Source organism: Akanthomyces muscarius, chromosome 3, assembly GCF_028009165.1.
Source record: "Akanthomyces muscarius strain Ve6 chromosome 3, whole genome shotgun sequence".
Lineage (NCBI taxonomy): Eukaryota > Fungi > Ascomycota > Sordariomycetes > Hypocreales > Cordycipitaceae > Akanthomyces > Akanthomyces muscarius.
In genome coordinates, this window is record NC_079243.1 from 4,158,464 (window position 1) to 4,175,362 (window position 16,899).

At 54.7% G+C, this 16,899-nt stretch overlaps 5 protein-coding genes across 5 annotated transcripts; 3 read left to right on the plus strand and 2 right to left on the minus strand.

Annotated features, from left to right (window-relative positions):
- Positions 1-308: 308 nt before the first annotated feature.
- On the plus strand, positions 309-674 carry LMH87_002753 (uncharacterized protein; the record flags this gene model as incomplete). The annotated part of the gene is made up of 1 exon (XM_056194260.1): positions 309-674. The coding sequence occupies one exon, from the start codon at positions 309-311 to the stop codon at positions 672-674; it is 366 nt and encodes a 121-aa protein (XP_056051215.1).
- A 404-nt stretch (positions 675-1,078) lies between these two features.
- On the plus strand, positions 1,079-2,365 carry LMH87_002754 (uncharacterized protein; the record flags this gene model as incomplete). Its single annotated transcript, XM_056194261.1, has 4 exons — positions 1,079-1,121; positions 1,175-1,280; positions 1,379-2,273; positions 2,339-2,365. 4 exons carry the CDS (start codon positions 1,079-1,081, stop codon positions 2,363-2,365), a joined length of 1,071 nt encoding a protein of 356 aa, XP_056051216.1.
- Positions 2,366-2,730: 365 nt separating this feature from the next.
- On the minus strand, positions 2,731-8,631 carry LMH87_002755 (uncharacterized protein; the record flags this gene model as incomplete). The annotated part of the gene is made up of 1 exon (XM_056194262.1): positions 2,731-8,631. One exon carries the CDS (start codon positions 8,629-8,631, stop codon positions 2,731-2,733), a length of 5,901 nt encoding a protein of 1,966 aa, XP_056051217.1.
- Positions 8,632-8,704: 73 nt separating this feature from the next.
- LMH87_002756 (uncharacterized protein) lies at positions 8,705-10,471 on the minus strand (the record flags this gene model as incomplete). The annotated part of the gene is made up of 4 exons (XM_056194263.1): positions 8,705-8,724; positions 8,856-8,948; positions 9,494-10,088; positions 10,148-10,471. The coding sequence occupies 4 exons, from the start codon at positions 10,469-10,471 to the stop codon at positions 8,705-8,707; spliced, it is 1,032 nt and encodes a 343-aa protein (XP_056051218.1).
- Positions 10,472-12,685: 2,214 nt separating this feature from the next.
- On the plus strand, positions 12,686-16,642 carry LMH87_002757 (uncharacterized protein; the record flags this gene model as incomplete). The annotated part of the gene is made up of 2 exons (XM_056194264.1): positions 12,686-16,461; positions 16,525-16,642. The coding sequence occupies 2 exons, from the start codon at positions 12,686-12,688 to the stop codon at positions 16,640-16,642; spliced, it is 3,894 nt and encodes a 1,297-aa protein (XP_056051219.1).
- Between the last annotated feature and the right edge of the window lie 257 nt (positions 16,643-16,899).

The following is a 16,899-nucleotide window of genomic DNA, read 5'->3' on the forward strand; positions in this document are numbered from 1 at the left end:
CTGTCTTTTCCCCTCTCTACCATCTGACCACCGCGGGCAGATAGCCATCCATCAGGCGCGGTCATGTCTCTTCCCCAGCAAGGTAATTACATTTTCATCTTGGTTCAAGAAAATAACTTACCCAGCCGCTGATCCATAATTCCAGAGAAAAACCCTCATCGTCAGCAATCATGAAGCTGTCCGTCGCCATCACCACCGCACTCCTCTGCGCCGCCCCTCGCACCGAAGCCAAGAAGCACAAGCGAGTCCACCGCGCATGCCAAACGCCGGAGAACTGCGCCGTCAAGTGCTCCGACGGCACATATCATATGAGCAAGCCGAAGAAGAACACTGCCGAGGCCCCGGAGCTGCGCTGCAACGGCACCCACCACGACTTTCGCTGGGGCGGCATGGTCTGCACCCAGACAGTCGGGCCGTCCCATTTCGAGACGCGCCATAACTGCCACTGGGTCAACGGCACTGTCTGTTCAAAGGACGAAAAGGCGTGGGTGGCCACACTGTGCATCGCCGAGATGACGTACCTGCCCGAGTTCATGTTCGCGTGCAGTCACGGCGTGGCGCGCTGGTCGGCGACGATTGACTACCCGGACATCAAGAACGAATGTACCCCTGGTCGGCATCGCCCGAGCAATATGAGAAACTCAACACAATTCAGGACGTGTAGGGATGGATAGGCCAATGAGCTAAAAAGACGGTGCGAGGGGGAAACAAAGATGGGATGCTGGCTCTGCACGTCATCAAGTGGATGACAAGAACAGACGCCGCGCCTGTGAATAGAAGCCGTGACTTGTTACTTCATTTATCTTGTTATCTTACTAGTATTCTTAGTGTGTCTTATAATTATTTTTAACGTCTTCGTATTTTTTGACCCTCATCTTACTTCTTTTATTTCTTTTATCTCTTTTATTTCTCTCGTTGTCTCGAGACTAACAACCAACGGCGTCTTTTTTTTGCAACCACCGTACCTGAACTCGACGGTCAATGTGCTGCCCCGCCATAATTCCATCTACGCGCTGCTGGCTGGCGCACCACCGCGTTTGCTCACGCAACATCCTGTGGCTAACTACATCATTTCGCCATGCGCTTTCGAACAGAATTAAAAAATATACGTACATTCTCGAGTAGGCAATCTCTTTCCAGAATGGCCAATGGCCGCGCGCTAATAGATCTGCAGAGCTCACGGCGGCGCTCTCTTCGCTCGAGAAGATCGCCTGGGTGCGTCTTAGTGATGAGACGGCACGCTTCACCGTGATTCCCGACATGGGATCCCAGGTTTGGGCGTGCGTATCCCCATGAACCGTGCTTTTCGACTCCGCTTGATTATCATTTGCAGTCTTTGCTACCTCATCAGGCAGAAGCGCCGCTAACACTCCCCCAGCTCCCTCGCCATGGACTTCATCTTTGACAACTACCACATCCAATCCGCAGAAGCCAACAACACCATCAACCTCGAGCTGCCTCTGCAGCCGCTTCAGCGCGCGCTCAAGTCCGCCCTCAACAGCATCTCCGCCTCCCTGCGCCTCACCAAAAAGGACGGCCTGCCCGTGCTCTCCCTCACAATCACAACCACCACCACCGCCGGCAGCAGCACAAACGCCGCCGCCGCCGCCGCTGCTGCTGCTGGCCCGCAAGCACGCACCGCAGCGGTAGACAACGATGACCCGTTTGCCATGGGCGACGAGGACGAGCTCTTCCACGCTGAGCACCTCGAGACATCGCTACGCCGCGAGCACGAAAAGATCATCACGCAGGACATTCCGGTGCGGGTGCTGCACCCCGAGACCGTCGAGACCATCATGCAGCCCAAGGTCCGCGAGCCCGACGTGCACATCCAGCTGCCGCCGCTCCTCCAGCTCAAGGCCATCTCGGACCGCTTCACCAAGCTCGCGCAGACGACGACCGCCACGGGAGGAGGAGGAGGGGCCAAGGCGCCGCGGCTCGAGCTCGCCGCCAACATGCACGGCAGCCTGCGCCTGCGCATCGCCACCGACACGACCGACATTGCCAGCGTCTGGTCCGGCCTCGAGAACCCGGAGCTCGACCCCGCGCAGCTCGACCGCCCGCTCGCCGAGCACCCGAGCACGCGATTCCGCGAGGACGGGCCCGACCGCTGGGCGACGGTGCGCGTCGACGGCAAGGACTGGAGCCGCGTGCTGAGCGTTGGCAGGCTGGAGGGCCGCGTGATTGCGTGCTTTGCGGACGATCACGCGCTGATTCTATACGTGTACGTACCGCAGTACGACGACGCGTCCGCAGACGATTCTGTAGTTACGGTATGTTGCCACCAGACGTTGACAAAATCCTGCTGGGATCTTAGAGAACTAATGTGATGCCGCAGTATTATGTCCAGTCATATAGCGCATAGAATAGCAACGTCGCAAGGTAATAACCAGGCATGAAATGAATATAGTATTTAGTAAATTTTCTTGTTCTACGAAAGAACATCTATAATACAACGCACTCTATTATGATACATGAGAGAAACAAAAACAAGAAATACAAGAGGGCACGAACGAGAATTGTCCCCCCAGCATGTAAAACGCCATATGATGCGCAAAAGGGGCCAAAAATGCAGCCATGACCAGATTATGGCAAAGCTGCAAGCCTCATGCCGTGCAGCCTCCATGATGATTAGCTTAGTAATATTTTTTTTTTCGAACCGATTCCTTCATTCCTCTCTCTTCATTCCTTCATTCCATCATTCCGACTCGACTCTGTTTCTCCGTTGCCTTATTTGGCCATGACGTCCACATAGCGACCACTCTTGCGGGGCTTCTTGCCCGAAGTCTTGCGAGGACCCGCGGCGCCGAGCAAGTCATCAATGCTGCTGGCATTGCTGATGCTCGTGGGAGGACGGCTAGGAGGTCCGCTTGGCGGCGTGGGAGCGCCAGCGGCACTGGCGCTGGAGTCGGAACGCATCATGGGAGGGGGCCCGCTGATGCCCAGGCCGCTGGGGGGAGGAGGCATTGTGCCGCCCCTGAGGTTGGAGGTCGAAGCCGATCGTGGAATGCCTCCGCCAGGCGGGCCAGCAGCGCTCGGTGGAGGAGTGCCGCTGACGGAGCGAGGAACGCCACCCCTTGGCGGAGGCGCGGAGGCCTTCGGGGCCTCCGTCTGCTCAGCACCAGCCTTCTTGTTGATCCATCGCTTCAGATCAGGATCGTACACGAAGCTGTTGGATTCACCTAGCTTGGCCTTGATGGCCTTCTGAGGTGATGCTTCACCACTGCCGAGATCTGCCTTCTTGGCTCCGCCAAACCAGCCGCCGAAACCCCAGCCGCCAGATTTCTTGGCTGCCGCTGCCTCTGCAGCTCGTTTGGCTTCTTCCTCTGCAACCTTCTTGAACATTTCTTGGTTTTCGCGGTCCATGTCAGCCTTGCTCTGATTGTCTGACGCCCTCAGAGCAGGGATATCATCATCGTCATCGTCCATAAAGCTCTTCTTCTTTGACTGAGGGGCGTCGTCCTCGGCAGCATTGCTCATGTCAGGCTGGTACGAAGGAGGCTCGTACCCGTATGACTGAGTCGATGGTGGTTCGAACCCCTGAGACTGGCCAGAAGGAGTTTCGTAGCCTTGTGGCTCAGTGGATTGCGGCTCGTGGCTTTGAGACTGTGTGGAAGGTGGCGCGTACCCATAGGATTGCATTGATGGAGGCTCAAAACCGTAGCTTTGTGTCGACTGCGGCTGGTAACCAGTTTGTGCAATGTCATCCGTCTTCGCGTCAACTTCAGCAGGCTGCACCGGCTCGTAGCCGTCAGCAGGCTGGTACCCTTGGTAGCCATAGTCGGAGTTCACATTAGGCTCAGCAGTGATGCTGGGTGACGGCTGTAGACCGTAGGGCTGAGTTGTGGTGCTCGGTGCCTGTGGCTGATACGCTGATGCTGCAGGCGCGCTCTGGTTGAAGCCAGGGTATCCGGAATCACCACCACTGGTGCCACCGTAGGCGGGTTCGTAGGGACTGGGGGTGTACTCGTTTGACGTACGGCCTATCGCCTGCTGCGGCTCAGGAGCCGGCTGTTGCGAAACAAAGTCATATGGGTTCTGAGCTGCAGTGACAGCCGGGGTTGTGGATGGCGCATATCGGGAGCTAGCTCCCGTAGTTTGCGGCGGCAGAGCTGACACGCCATAGCTAGGGGAGGTTCCATAGGTCTCAAAGTTTGACACAGACGGCGAGCGGCTGATGTTTGGAGTGGAGGCGATACGAGCAAACGGGCCATGTTCACCATCGGCGCCTGCTTGTCCATTGGCGTCTTCGTCTCCAGCGACGAATTTGTTGAACCGGTTCCACATGCTATCTGATACCTTGTTCATGCTTGGCTTGGACATCCAGCTTGAGCCGTCGTCCTTGGGCGCTTGCTTCAAACGTCTCATAAAATCGTCGACGGCGACCTCCAGGAGAGGGTGGTGATATGGGGATCGACGGGTTTGTGCGCTCATGGAAGTGAGGATAGCATCACAATACTGCAGAGCCTTGTCACGGTAACCATGCTCGGCAAGCACTGTCGCATGCTGAAGCTTGTAGCCTGCCAGATGCGGGGCACCAGCGGCGAGGTTCGCGGCTCCAGACAGTGTCAGGCCATACTCGTAAACCTCACTTAGTTGCAACGCCTCCGTTTCCTTGGCAAACTGATCCGATTGCTTGTGGTGATCAGCACCAATCAAGACGAAGTCAGCGTCGGGGTCATCAATACCACCGAAGACTGAAATAGTTCTGCTGAAGATGAAGCATATCTGAGCTGCTTCGGCCCTACCATAGCCAGAGAGAAGTTTGCCGAGGGCGTTTAAGCCCCGAATGTCGTTCTCACTTCTGTTGCTGAGCACCATTGAAACGGTCTCCTTCCATTTTTCTAGGCCGCTCAACGAATCTTGGGTTGCGCCGAATCCAGTATCGGTAGACATCAGCTGCATACCAGCACGAGCATGGACAGGCACCAACTCGTCAACGCAATCTTCATAGTTTCCAGAGAGGACCTTGTAGAACGCGCCAAGAGACTGGTTGCTGTGGCCCGGATAGTTGACCTCCTTTCGTACAAATTCTTGCGCTACTCGGCTGTAGAGCTCGGGCGAGGTAGTATGAGCAATCAGCATAGCATGGCCCCACAGACGCTTGTCGACAGCTGCCCAGACGGCCGCTTCACGGTCACCCTTGAGCAAATTGTCTTTGATACTTTCCATGGAAGCGGAGTCAATATCATCCGCCTTCATGCTAGTCGAGGATACCATCTGGCCGAAATTCGAGCCAGTAGGCACCGAGGCGTCTCCGCCTCCTTGCGAAGACAAGACTTCTCGCACTGCAGTTTCAACTGCAGGAGAACCTTCCAAGTGTCCATCAAACTCGATGAATACGCGGAGGATCTTCCACAGAAGCAGTCGCTCGATCGATCTCTTCGCTTCTAAGGACAGTTGAGGGGTCAGAGATATATCAGGCAGTTCCCTTTCCAGTGCCGTAATCCCGGAGGACAGCCAAGCAAGGGCATCCTTCTTCTTCGACTTGCCTCGCAAAGGACCTGGGAATTTGGCCAACTGCTCAGGCAAAGGCTCGATTTCCTTCATGCTCTTGACTTTGACCTCTCCAGGAGTTCTCAGCATCGTCGGTGCTGACTGATTCATAGTGTAGCGCGGTGTGCTCTTGGGAAACGAAGTCACCATGGCACCGCCGACACCCCAGGTGATAATCGGAACACCCTGCCAGCGCTGAAGAGGATCATGCTCGCGGCCATCGGTAGGAGGCACCATATTCATAGTGAGGGACGCACCACGAATGCGAAGGGGCATCGTGTTTGTAGGCTGCGAGACCTGACCAAAAGTCGGGGCTGTATTTGTATGCGCAGAAGCCGGTCGGGCTTGCTCGTGAGTGTTTCGATTGGCTCCAGGAGATTGTGTCTGCGATCGAACGGGAGGAGCAAAGTTGGGCAGGTGTGGCACAGAGTGAGGCATGTAGTTGCTGGTGTTGCGCTTCTGCGGTGATGAAAGCTGGCTGGCTGGTGCAGCTTGGGTATGCTGGGGAGCAGGGCTGTATCGGGCAGCAGCAGAAGCATGCTGTTGGGGCGCTCCAAGCTGAGTCCCAGCCTGGATGTCCTCTTCTTCATCTACCTCGCGGGTTGGCGGAAGAGATGAGACGCGGTTCAGTCTCGGTTCATGGTGGTAGCTAGCACGTCTATCGGAGTGGCCAGCATCAACACCTGCACCAGCCTTGTCATGGTGAATCTCAAACTGAGCCAATGGGCTCGATGTTCTAGGCAAGTGTGGCAGATACGTTTGCGACGCGGAGGCAGGCGCCGGCTGGGTCGGCGAGCTGTTTTGGCGTGGCAGTGGAGGCGCGGGAGAAAAGCGGTTTGACGTCGCGGGCGGCGGAGCTGAGCTTCCCTTGTGTTGCTGAGCGGGTGCTGGTGAGTATCTGGTAGCATTGCCGGCAGGCGCAGACGGCGGTGCAGATCCTGCTTGCAACGCGGCGTAAGGGTTCACTTTTGGTGGCGCAACCAAGTCTGGTACAGAATTCTCGGGGGCCACCGGGCGCTCAATTGGCGGAGACTGGTACTGCTGGTTCATGGCAGACGGCGGAGGTGCAGAGGAAGTCATTGGGCTCGGGCTGCCATACTGCTTGTTGGGAGAGGCGGCACGAAGGCTCTGGCGCGAGCCCGGACGGGGTTTTGCAGTCACAGGTAGATCTTCAAAGAAACTCTCTTGCCTGCTTGCAGATCTCGGAGAGGGCGCGTGGGGGGTAGCTCCAGGAGCTGTAGGAGGAGCTGCCGCCGGGCCAGGAGGAGGCGCGTAAGCATTCGCTGTCCGCGGCGGGGCAGTCATCGGCGGCGGGGTTGGTTCTTGGGGAGGATTCGGCGCGGTTGGCCTCTTACGAGGCTTAACGTTCATGCTGACGAGATCTGTAGGCAGGTCATACGGTGAAGCGTATCCGCCCTTGGCTTTGTCTGCAAAGCTCTCGGCTTTGGGAGCCTCTGTTCGTGGTGCAGCCGGAGCATAGCCAAATGCGCCACCATAAGGTGTGTGCTGTGGGGGCTGCGCGGTAAATCCGTATGGAGTGGTCGGGGCAGAAAAGGGTTGAGGTTGCGTCTGGGTCTGGGCTGGCAAATACGGGTTGGGAGCTGGTGCCTTGGTGGAGGTGGCAGCAGGTGCATCGTCATCGTCCTCTAGCAGAAACCCCTCGTCATCGCTACCCAGGAAATCGGCCGTATCAATTGCCCCATCCTCATTTCCAGCGTCGTCTAGAAGAAAATCCTCATCGTCGTCTCCGGTTCCGAAAGCTTCTTGCCACTTGGCAGATAGATCTGCTGGGGGCTGTGACAGACTTTCGTCCTCAGCCGCCGCACCAAACGCACTTGCAAGGGCTTGGGCATGGTGATCCTCCTCGGCGTGCTCTTCCAGTGTATCGAATGCAGGCTGTCGCATGGTCGGCTCTCCATTGAGGGTGTTTCCAATTACCTGCATGGTAGACTTGCGCTGGAGAGGCTGAATGAGATCGTCAGCGGTCTCGGCTTGCTGAACATTGGAGAAGAAGTCGTCGCCAGCATCCTCTTCCCCAAATGAGTCAAAGGTATTCTTGCTAGAATGCTCGGCGTCTTCTTTGGCCACTTCCGCGGCGGCTGGAATAAGAGGCAGGCCTTCTTCAAATCGTGACTGTGATGCCTCTGTAGCAGCATCGCCGATGTCGCCACCAATAGTCTGGAAAGACTCCTGTGCAATGCTTGCGGTGCCACCATTTTCCCAAAACATGTTTTGTTCTTCTGGGTTATCCTGGGCGAAAGAGTTCTTCTCGACCTCTTCAACAACGTCGAGAGCCTGCGAAGAGGGCAGCGGGTGTGGAGGAAACGATTCCTCGGATGGCTGTGCCGGCGGAACGGGAGGAAACGAATTCGTTCGGTCGGTGGGAGACATGAACTTGAATTGGTCGGTGTTGGATCGGGAGAGTGTCCAGTCGCTCTCGTCATCGTCCATGAAGCTGATTTCGTGAGAGACGGTTCGAGCGAAAGACATGGAGCTTGAATGTTGAGAGAGGGGTTGATGCGATGGCTGTGTGTCTTCTCCTTCCGCCTCCGGCTCTTTAGCTACCTCATCTGCAGGCTTGGCATGCGACTGCAGCCCAGCTTCATGTGTCTTGGCGTCTTTTGATATCGAAGCTGCATCGATCTCAGCCGCTTGCTCGAGATTCGGTTGCAGTTCAGTGCACTCAACAGCATCAGCCACAGGAGCCGGCGCAGCTTCGGTTGGCAAAGGCTCTTGAGCTGACTTTTCCGTAAGCCAAGCATCGGCGCCTTCGTCTTCATTCGTGTCGAAAGGGTCGGTCGCAGTTGACTTCTTTTCGAAAGCGTCCTCGACAGAGTTTTGTGCTGCTTGCGCTTCGTTGGCTAGCTCAGATACCTCGGTAGGGGCTGGTCCTGAGGTCCGTTTAGGGGCAGCTTCTGGCGCATCAACGTCTATCGACTGCACAGTCGGCTCTTCGGATATCAGCCAAGCATCGCCGTCAGGTTCTTCGCCATCGCCAGCCATCCAGGCGTTTCCCAAGTCATGGCTATGCGTCGCATCGGGTATCGTGGGTGTCGTAGCCGCGTCATGGGCATCTGGCTGTGGTGTAGCAGCGCTCTTGGACAGCGCGGCCCTCTGTTCCTGGCTGTTCGGCATCCTGGCCGGATGCCAAGAAGAGTCTGGGCTTCCTTCAGCCATCTCTCTCACTACTCGTGGACGAGGGAGACTTTCAGAAATGCATGGGGTATTCTAGGAGGCCAGCTGTCAGCAAGTCGGTTCAGATCGCGAGGCGTGCGCTTTGGACCGCGGGAATCGCCACTAGAGAGCCGCGACCCGAAAGACAAAAACAGTGTCCAAGCGCAAGTGGACAGGATTCATACTGGGAGAATTAAATTTAAAGATCAAAACCAGGCAGAAAAGGCGATCGCCACAACACGACGCAAAATGAAGAGGCAATGAACGTCGCTGACTGACTGGCGCAGGATCGCAGATGCAAGTTGGCAAGATGGAGAATAAAGGAGAACTGGCTTCTGCTAGTGCGACAGCTTGTGGTTCGCCCGAGTCGCACGTAACACGTTAACAGCGGGCGGATTGGTGCTGCACGGGAGCGGAGCGGAGCCACCATTTACGGCTGCGCACCGTAGCCTGGTCTTGGTAGCACACAACGGGCGTACCCTACAGTGATGTTTGTCAGTTTCAAATCGGCGTATTTCTTTGCTTTTTGAACAATTTGAATCGTTGTATTTTATCTCTTTTCATCAAGATTTATATAACAACATATTCCATGTCCGACACTGTGTCACACAAATGGTGCTACCAGGTATTTGCTGACCTCAGCACTGCTCACCAGTGACTGAAGCAACCCCATTCCTGACATGTATAATACCAGGCCCAGCAAGAGTGCAATGTGTCAGATCATCAGCCGATTCAACTACATTTCCAGTGGTCAAAACAGCATGACTGAAGCCATCCATGACATTCTCGGAAAACGGAAAGTCCGCGTCAAAGCTGATCTTACCATTGTCCCACTTGACATTGCTAATCTCCATCGAGATGGGCTTCTGCTGACCAGTAGTATAAGTCAGGAAAAGATCCTTTCCATCTCCTCCGACATACTTCTTTGCTTGCTCGGACATGCTGAGATCCGTGGCAAAGGAAAGCTTCTGGTCCTTTGCGTCGAGCGCGGCCACTGCCTCGCCATTGACCGTCATCGGCGGGAAGATGGGCAGGTCAATGTTGGAGAGTGGGTATGGGCACGATCCAGGCACGACAAACATTTGCAGGGCGGAAAACGCAAAGGCGGCCGGCACGGCGGTCAAGAAGGGCGACTCGGATGGCACTTCCTTGAGCACGGTGCGGTAGTAGCCGTTCTGCTCGCCTTCCTGGCCAATGACGGAGGAGATGAGCTGTATCGGGACCGTAACATTCTCCTTGGCGAATAGCACATTCGCACCTTGCAGCGCACCGAGAACAACGGCGGTGAATGTTTCCGCAATGTTGACAGCTTGCGTCAAGTTGGTCGTCGGGAACATGTATTTACAAGCCGTCGGAACGAATGACGCGTTGGCGGATATGAGAGCAGCCTGGGCGGCAAGGGCATGGATCTCCTCTTGCTGCATTGAAATCTATCAGTACCTATTTTGAGAAGGTAGACAAAATATGAAACACGCACAGCTCGAACGGTAGAGAAGATGTGCATCAACTCTTGCTTGTTGTCGGCTTCATAGCCTTGCACGCCGTCCGTGATATTTTGGAGAAGGGAGCCAAAGTAGGCGGTCTCGAACAGCTCGTTGAACGCAATGAGCTGGAAGGCGGTCGTGCTTCCGGGGCCAAGTTCCTTTGGCAAAGCCACGTTGGGCAGTTTACCGCCGGCTTGCTTGGCTAGGGCAACCTGCTGGTCCTTGTTGGGCATGGGAAAGCCATCGTTGGTCGGCACAGCGGCGCCTGTCGCAAGGCCAAGAAGACCGAGAAGGCCTAAAGACTTGATGAATGCCATTGTGTAGGTAAAATGGTATACATGAATTGACTCAGGCCATTTGGCTCTGGCGACTACACTGTAGAGTTTATATGTATGGGCGTGGCCACCAGAGCGAGAAAACGCTGCCGCTGTTCCGAGCTATGACACCTACACAGCACCGTTTCCATCATTGCTTCCCCGTCCATTATACCGAATTTGGCAGGGCTGATTAGAATTTGTGCCGCCTTTAACTCGATTGATACTGACATGCCTACGGCGATTCCGTGATTGGTTAGTGGCTGCCCTTTTGCTGATCACGACTGGATCGTCATAGACACGGCTAGCGCCAGAGTGCGATGCGCTAGAGCCTAGATGGCAAACGGCAAATCAACGACCAAACCGGCGCAATTCATCCGATATTAGGAATCCATTTTTCTTCTTTTTCGATATCACTATTTCCGATGAGTTGAAGCTCTGATGTGGGGGAGAATCGGCCACCCAGCCATCGGAATACCATAGAGCCGGGACGCTGTGGCAACTGCAAGCGCCCGCCGTCCAGAAAAGAGCGCGCCAGATTTGGAATTATTCGGAACGAAAATGCCATTCTAATTTTTCAACTCAGGACATGGAAATATGAATCTGAGTCCGAGGTCACATCATATAGAGCATCAAGGCGACCGTCGCCGAGGCTCGCACTCTTCGAACTTCCAACTGCCCTAGTGTTGCAACATTTCAGGAGCTGATGCCCCAACTCTTTCGTTAAAGCCATGAGCTCGCCCAGGTGTGGTTTGTTGCGTGTTGAGACTGTTGCCTTCATGCTGCCAGTGAGTCTCTACCTCATGCTGTTGCGCCTCGACGCCAGTTCACTGTCGCAGAAACGTGCTTGGACAGCGGAAGAACTAGATGTTGGCATTGGTATTTTTGAGCGCGCTTCCTAGTTGTCAACAATGGCAGGTAAGTCTCGTGTAGCTGCACTCATATCAATTTTGTAGGATGAACTGCTGTATCCCATCCATCTATTCTGCGCTTCACAGGTCGTACTCCTACAACACACATCCACCAATGTACGCGTGCACGTGCAAGTGATGGTTGTGTGGCCACACCAGAAAAACAAGACAATGCCGTGGGGCGGGCAAGGCGGACCTTCGGGGAAAATGTTCTAGTTGTCGGCAAGGATCTACACCTGTGGTGCACAATGCCGTCTTGTCTCTTAGCTGCCAACCTGACGGTACATTGGCTCCCTCGGTCTGCTTGACAGGAGTCGTCGCGGCACGATTGAGGCGCAACCTGCTCGATTTTGGATATCCATTCGAAGTTTCAATCGAATTTACTGATGCTAAGCATCGGTGCCCATTTCTTTAACCTCTTAGGAACTTTTGACGATCCGCGGCTCACCCATCTTTGCAATTCCAACGCCCTAATACTCTGGAAGGAAGCGGGGTCGGGCGGAAGCCGGTAGCACGGCCGGCTGTCATGCTCCACTGGCCGGGTCGGTTGTGCTTGCGGTAGTGGTACCATGTAGAGTTCAGAATAATTGTTACGGAATACTACAGCGGAAGCCAGTCATATGTATCCATTATTGCTTTAGAGCTATACTGTGAAATTTGAAGTCATTTCGTGGGCTCGTCTAGCAAGTTGATGCAGTGGCTCAACCAGACAGGTTAATTCTACTGTGAGTTACGACTGGTTTAAAATAAAAATGAGTTGAAATTTCTTCACGAGCATTGGAGCAAGAAATATTGGATTCAAGGGACGTCCAGCAATTAGCCAGTCAACCAGTTACAGCACGGGCTCTAACACATATATTAGAGTGCTACAGTGCAGCACGCCACAGTCTGTGCCACCCACGCGGAGGCGCTGCGCCACGCGAGGCGCTGCCATGTGCGTGGGTCGTCGAGGCTTGTCCGCCCCTGGAGGAGGCTGACGTAGCTTTTGGCGACGTTGCTACTTGACAGCTTTCCCAAGGGCAGCAAACGTGAAACTCGGCAGCCTAGAGCGCGTTGGCTTTATTTCGCCCTTTTTCTACCATCTTGGCTCGACCTGCGCACTCAATCATATACACGCTCGCTTACTTGCAATCATCTTTGCCAACCTACCAATACGCCTCCTATGATGCATGCGAACGCCTGTTGCTGGGGCCCGTGACTTGAACTACTGTGTGCCGCGCCCGAGCTAGCCATGATCAGCCGGCCGTACAGCGCCATCCAGAACTGATCCATCCACGACGAACCTCCTGGCCCAGCCCCCGGCGGGATGCCTTCTTCACCTTCATACCGTCATACCGAGCCGCCCGACTCTCCCGCGCACGACTCCGACTCCGACCTCGACCTCGACATCCAGGAGCTTGATCCCATCTCTACCGCGCCAACCCGAGGCTCCAAGCCCGAGCCGGCCGACACCTCGCAAAAAACCTCGAGGATTGCCCTCCGCAACCTGCGTATGGGTGGGCTGCGAAGAGCGGGCAAGCGACACCGCACCTACGGGGAGCTTGGTCACGATCGCGATGCCGCCGACGAGGACGACGACTCGCAACGCCTCCTGGGCGATCGTGACGACGCGCAAGAGGGCGAGGATGGCGCACCTCTGCTCGGTGGCCGCCCCAAGGACAACCAAGGGCGGAGAATGTCGCTAAGCTCTGTCCTGAGAGTGCCTAGCTTCATGTCAGGGACCAGAAGGGGACCTGATGACGAGGAGCGTCCCGGGGAAGATGACCCCTCGTCGTCACGGATCGTCCCGGTCGGGTCCGTGCAACCGGTGCGATATCCCACCAACATGGTCTCCAATGCCAAGTATACCCCATGGTCCTTTCTTCCCGTCACACTATACAACGAATTTTCTTTCTTCTTCAACATGTATTTCCTTCTTGTTGCCCTGTCACAAATAATACCTGCCCTGCGAATCGGTTATCTTACAACTTATATCGCGCCGCTGGCGTTTGTGCTGTGCATCACCATGGGCAAGGAAGCTTGGGACGATATCGATCGACGCCGGCGAGACAACGAAGCCAACTCGGAGGAATACACCATCCTCAAATTCTCGCAGCCTTCGCCGGAGCCCAGCACGCGGCCCAAGAGACTTCTCAAGTCCGAAACAATGAAGCGCGGATCTAAAAAGGGCCGTGCCGACACAACGGACAGAGCTGGACTGTCAGACATACAGGAAGACCCCGGTTCCGAACCCAGGAAACCTTCATCGACAGTATTAGAAATCAGCCGGAAGTCCAAGGATCTCGCCGTCGGCGACGTTCTCCGGCTGACCAAGGGACAACGTGTGCCGGCAGACGTTGTCATTTTGCAGTGCTCCAACGGCGAGACTATGGACGCGAGTGATTCGGATGAGCATCCCGAGCTAGGCGACTTGGTATCAATAGACGAGGAAGCTGAATCGAGTTCGAAAGGCAAGCAGCCTGCGGCCGAGAGGCAGACTTCGGTAGCAGCTGCTATCACTACCGGCGAAACCTTCATTAGAACAGATCAGTTGGACGGTGAGACGGATTGGAAGCTGCGGCTTGCGTCACCGCTTACCCAAAACATTCCTCCCGAGGAGCTTGTCCGCTTGCGAGTCAACGGTGGGAAGCCGGATAAAAAGGTCAACGAATTCATCGGAACTGTCGAGCTTCTACAGTCTCGCGAAGAGGCCGCTCAGCAGCAGGCTTCTCTCGGCCAGGAAGATGGATCCGTTACGACTGCTGCGCTATCTATCGACAACACAGCATGGGCGAACACAGTTATTGCCTCCCAAGGAAGTACTCTGGCCGTGATCATGTACACTGGGCCCCATACTCGATCCGCTCTATCTACCTCACCATCCCGCTCCAAGACTGGCCTTCTCGAATACGAAATCAACTCTCTTACCAAAATTCTTTGTGCGTTGACTCTCGCTCTCTCTATCGTGCTTGTCGCACTTGAAGGATTTGAGAATAGACCTGGAAAGCCGTGGTATATCCAAATTATGCGGTTCTTGGTCCTCTTTTCCACCATTGTGCCCATCAGCTTGCGCGTCAACCTCGACATGGGAAAGACAGCCTACGGCCGTTTCATCCAGAGAGATCCTGGTATTCCGGGAGCCGTGGTGCGCACAAGCACTATACCAGAGGACCTTGGCCGTATTGAATATCTTCTGAGTGACAAAACTGGCACATTGACGCAAAACGACATGGAGATGAAGAAGATTCATATCGGAACAGTCTCTTACGCCAATGAAGCGATGGATGAGGTCAACTCGTACGTTCGTCAGGGCTTTTATATACAACCGACCACAGATCCTGCGACGCAGAGCATGCTGATTACGCCATCATCCACATACGTAAACACGGTCGCTGTTGGTGCCACTCGAACAAGAAGAGAGATTGGCACTAGAGTCCGTGACGTTGTCCTAGCTCTGGCGCTTTGCCACAACGTAACGCCCACGACTGACGAGGAAGATGGCAAAGAAGTTACCTCGTATCAAGCGTCTTCTCCCGACGAAATTGCAATCGTCAAATGGGCTGAAAGCGTTGGACTGAAGCTTGCTTCTCGAGACCGAAAGAGCATGACCCTCGCCGCTACCACTACTGGTCGTCCAGTTGTGCGTGTCAACATTCTTGACGTGTTCCCTTTCACTTCAGAAGGAAAACGCATGGGCATTATTGTTCACTTCCAGGACGACCTCAACAAACCTAACCGGGATCTTAGCTCTGGCGACATTTGGTTCTACCAAAAGGGTGCAGACACTGTCATGAGCTCCATCGTGGTGGCGAATGATTGGCTCGATGAAGAGACGTCCAACATGGCTAGAGAAGGTCTGCGAACTCTGGTTGTTGGCCGGAAGAGGCTGTCATACCAGCAATATCGAGAGTTTTCTTCGCGGTACCATGAGGCGTCACTGGCGATTAACAATCGCGATGTGGGTATGCAAAAGGTTGTTGCGCAATACTTGGAAAACGATCTCGAACTGCTTGGTGTTACTGGTGTGGAAGACAAGCTGCAACGCGACATCAAGCCGTCTCTCGAACTACTTCGGAACGCCGGCATCAAGATTTGGATGCTTACTGGTGACAAGGTTGAAACGGCACGATGCGTTGCGGTCAGCTCGAAGCTTGTGGCACGCGGCCAGTACATCTACACGGTTGACAAATTGAAGCGCAAGGATAATGCGCAAGAACACCTCGACTTCTTGCGCAACAAGACTGACGCTTGCCTTTTGATTGACGGCGAAAGTCTGGCGCTCTTCCTCACGCACTTCCGCATTGAGTTCATATCGGTGGCTGTCCGTCTGCCCACCGTCGTCGCATGCCGATGCAGCCCAACCCAAAAGGCCGAGGTTGCCACCCTCATCAAGGAATACACAAAGAAGCGAGTCTGCTGCATCGGTGATGGCGGCAACGACGTCTCCATGATTCAAGCTGCCGACGTCGGTGTCGGCATCGTCGGCAAAGAAGGTCGCCAGGCGAGTCTGGCGGCCGACTTTTCCATTGAGCAGTTTTGCCACTTGGTGAAGCTTCTTGTATGGCACGGACGCAACAGCTACAAGCGCAGTGCCAAGCTTGCCCAGTTTGTCATCCATCGCGGTCTCATCATTGCCGTCTGCCAGACCATGTACAGCATTGCCCTGAAATTTGAGCCCGAAGGCCTGTACATTGACTGGCTCATGGTTGGCTATGCAACAGTCTACACGGCTGCTCCCGTACTGTCTCTTGTCCTGGACAAGGATGTGGACGAGGATCTGGCCAATCTGTATCCTGAACTGTACAAGGAACTCACCACGGGCCGATCGCTCTCGTACCGCACGTTTTTCGTCTGGGTCTTTGTCTCCATCTACCAGGGCGGCATGATCCAGGGCCTGTCGCAGATTCTCACGGGCGTCGAGAACAAGAAGATGACGGCTGTTAGCTACACGGTGCTCATTCTCAATGAGCTTCTCATGGTGGCGATTGAAATCACCACCTGGCATCCCATCATGATTGTTAGTATCTTAGGCACCTTTGTCATGTACATTGGCTCCATGCCCTTTCTTGGCGGATACTTTAACTTGGAGTTTATCATTACTTGGTATGTTGAGCCCCATCATTTCTCTCGACTTCATCTTGCACGAGTACTAACCTTTGTCTTTAGGGGATTTGTCTGGCGTGTTCTTGCCATTTTGTCCATCTCACTTGTGCCACCGTATGCGGCGAAGCTTATTAGAAGAACGATGAAACCGCCGTCGTACAGAAAGGTGCAAAACCGATAGAGCAAGCATAATTATTTAGGCGTAAATACGTATGACAATGATTGATTCTTCATCTTTGATCCGTCTTTACTCTCTGAGTATTTGAACTTGCTGCAGGCGCTCCTAGAGCATAAATGTCGAGGTACAGCCACACATCGTGTAGCACCTCACCCGTGCATCGTAGTGTTAGTAGAGGCTAGCTTCGTTGAGCAGAGCCAACAGCAAACAGCCAGCCAAACCGAACCAACCCCAGCGCATTGCACGCTGTGCTAGGTTTT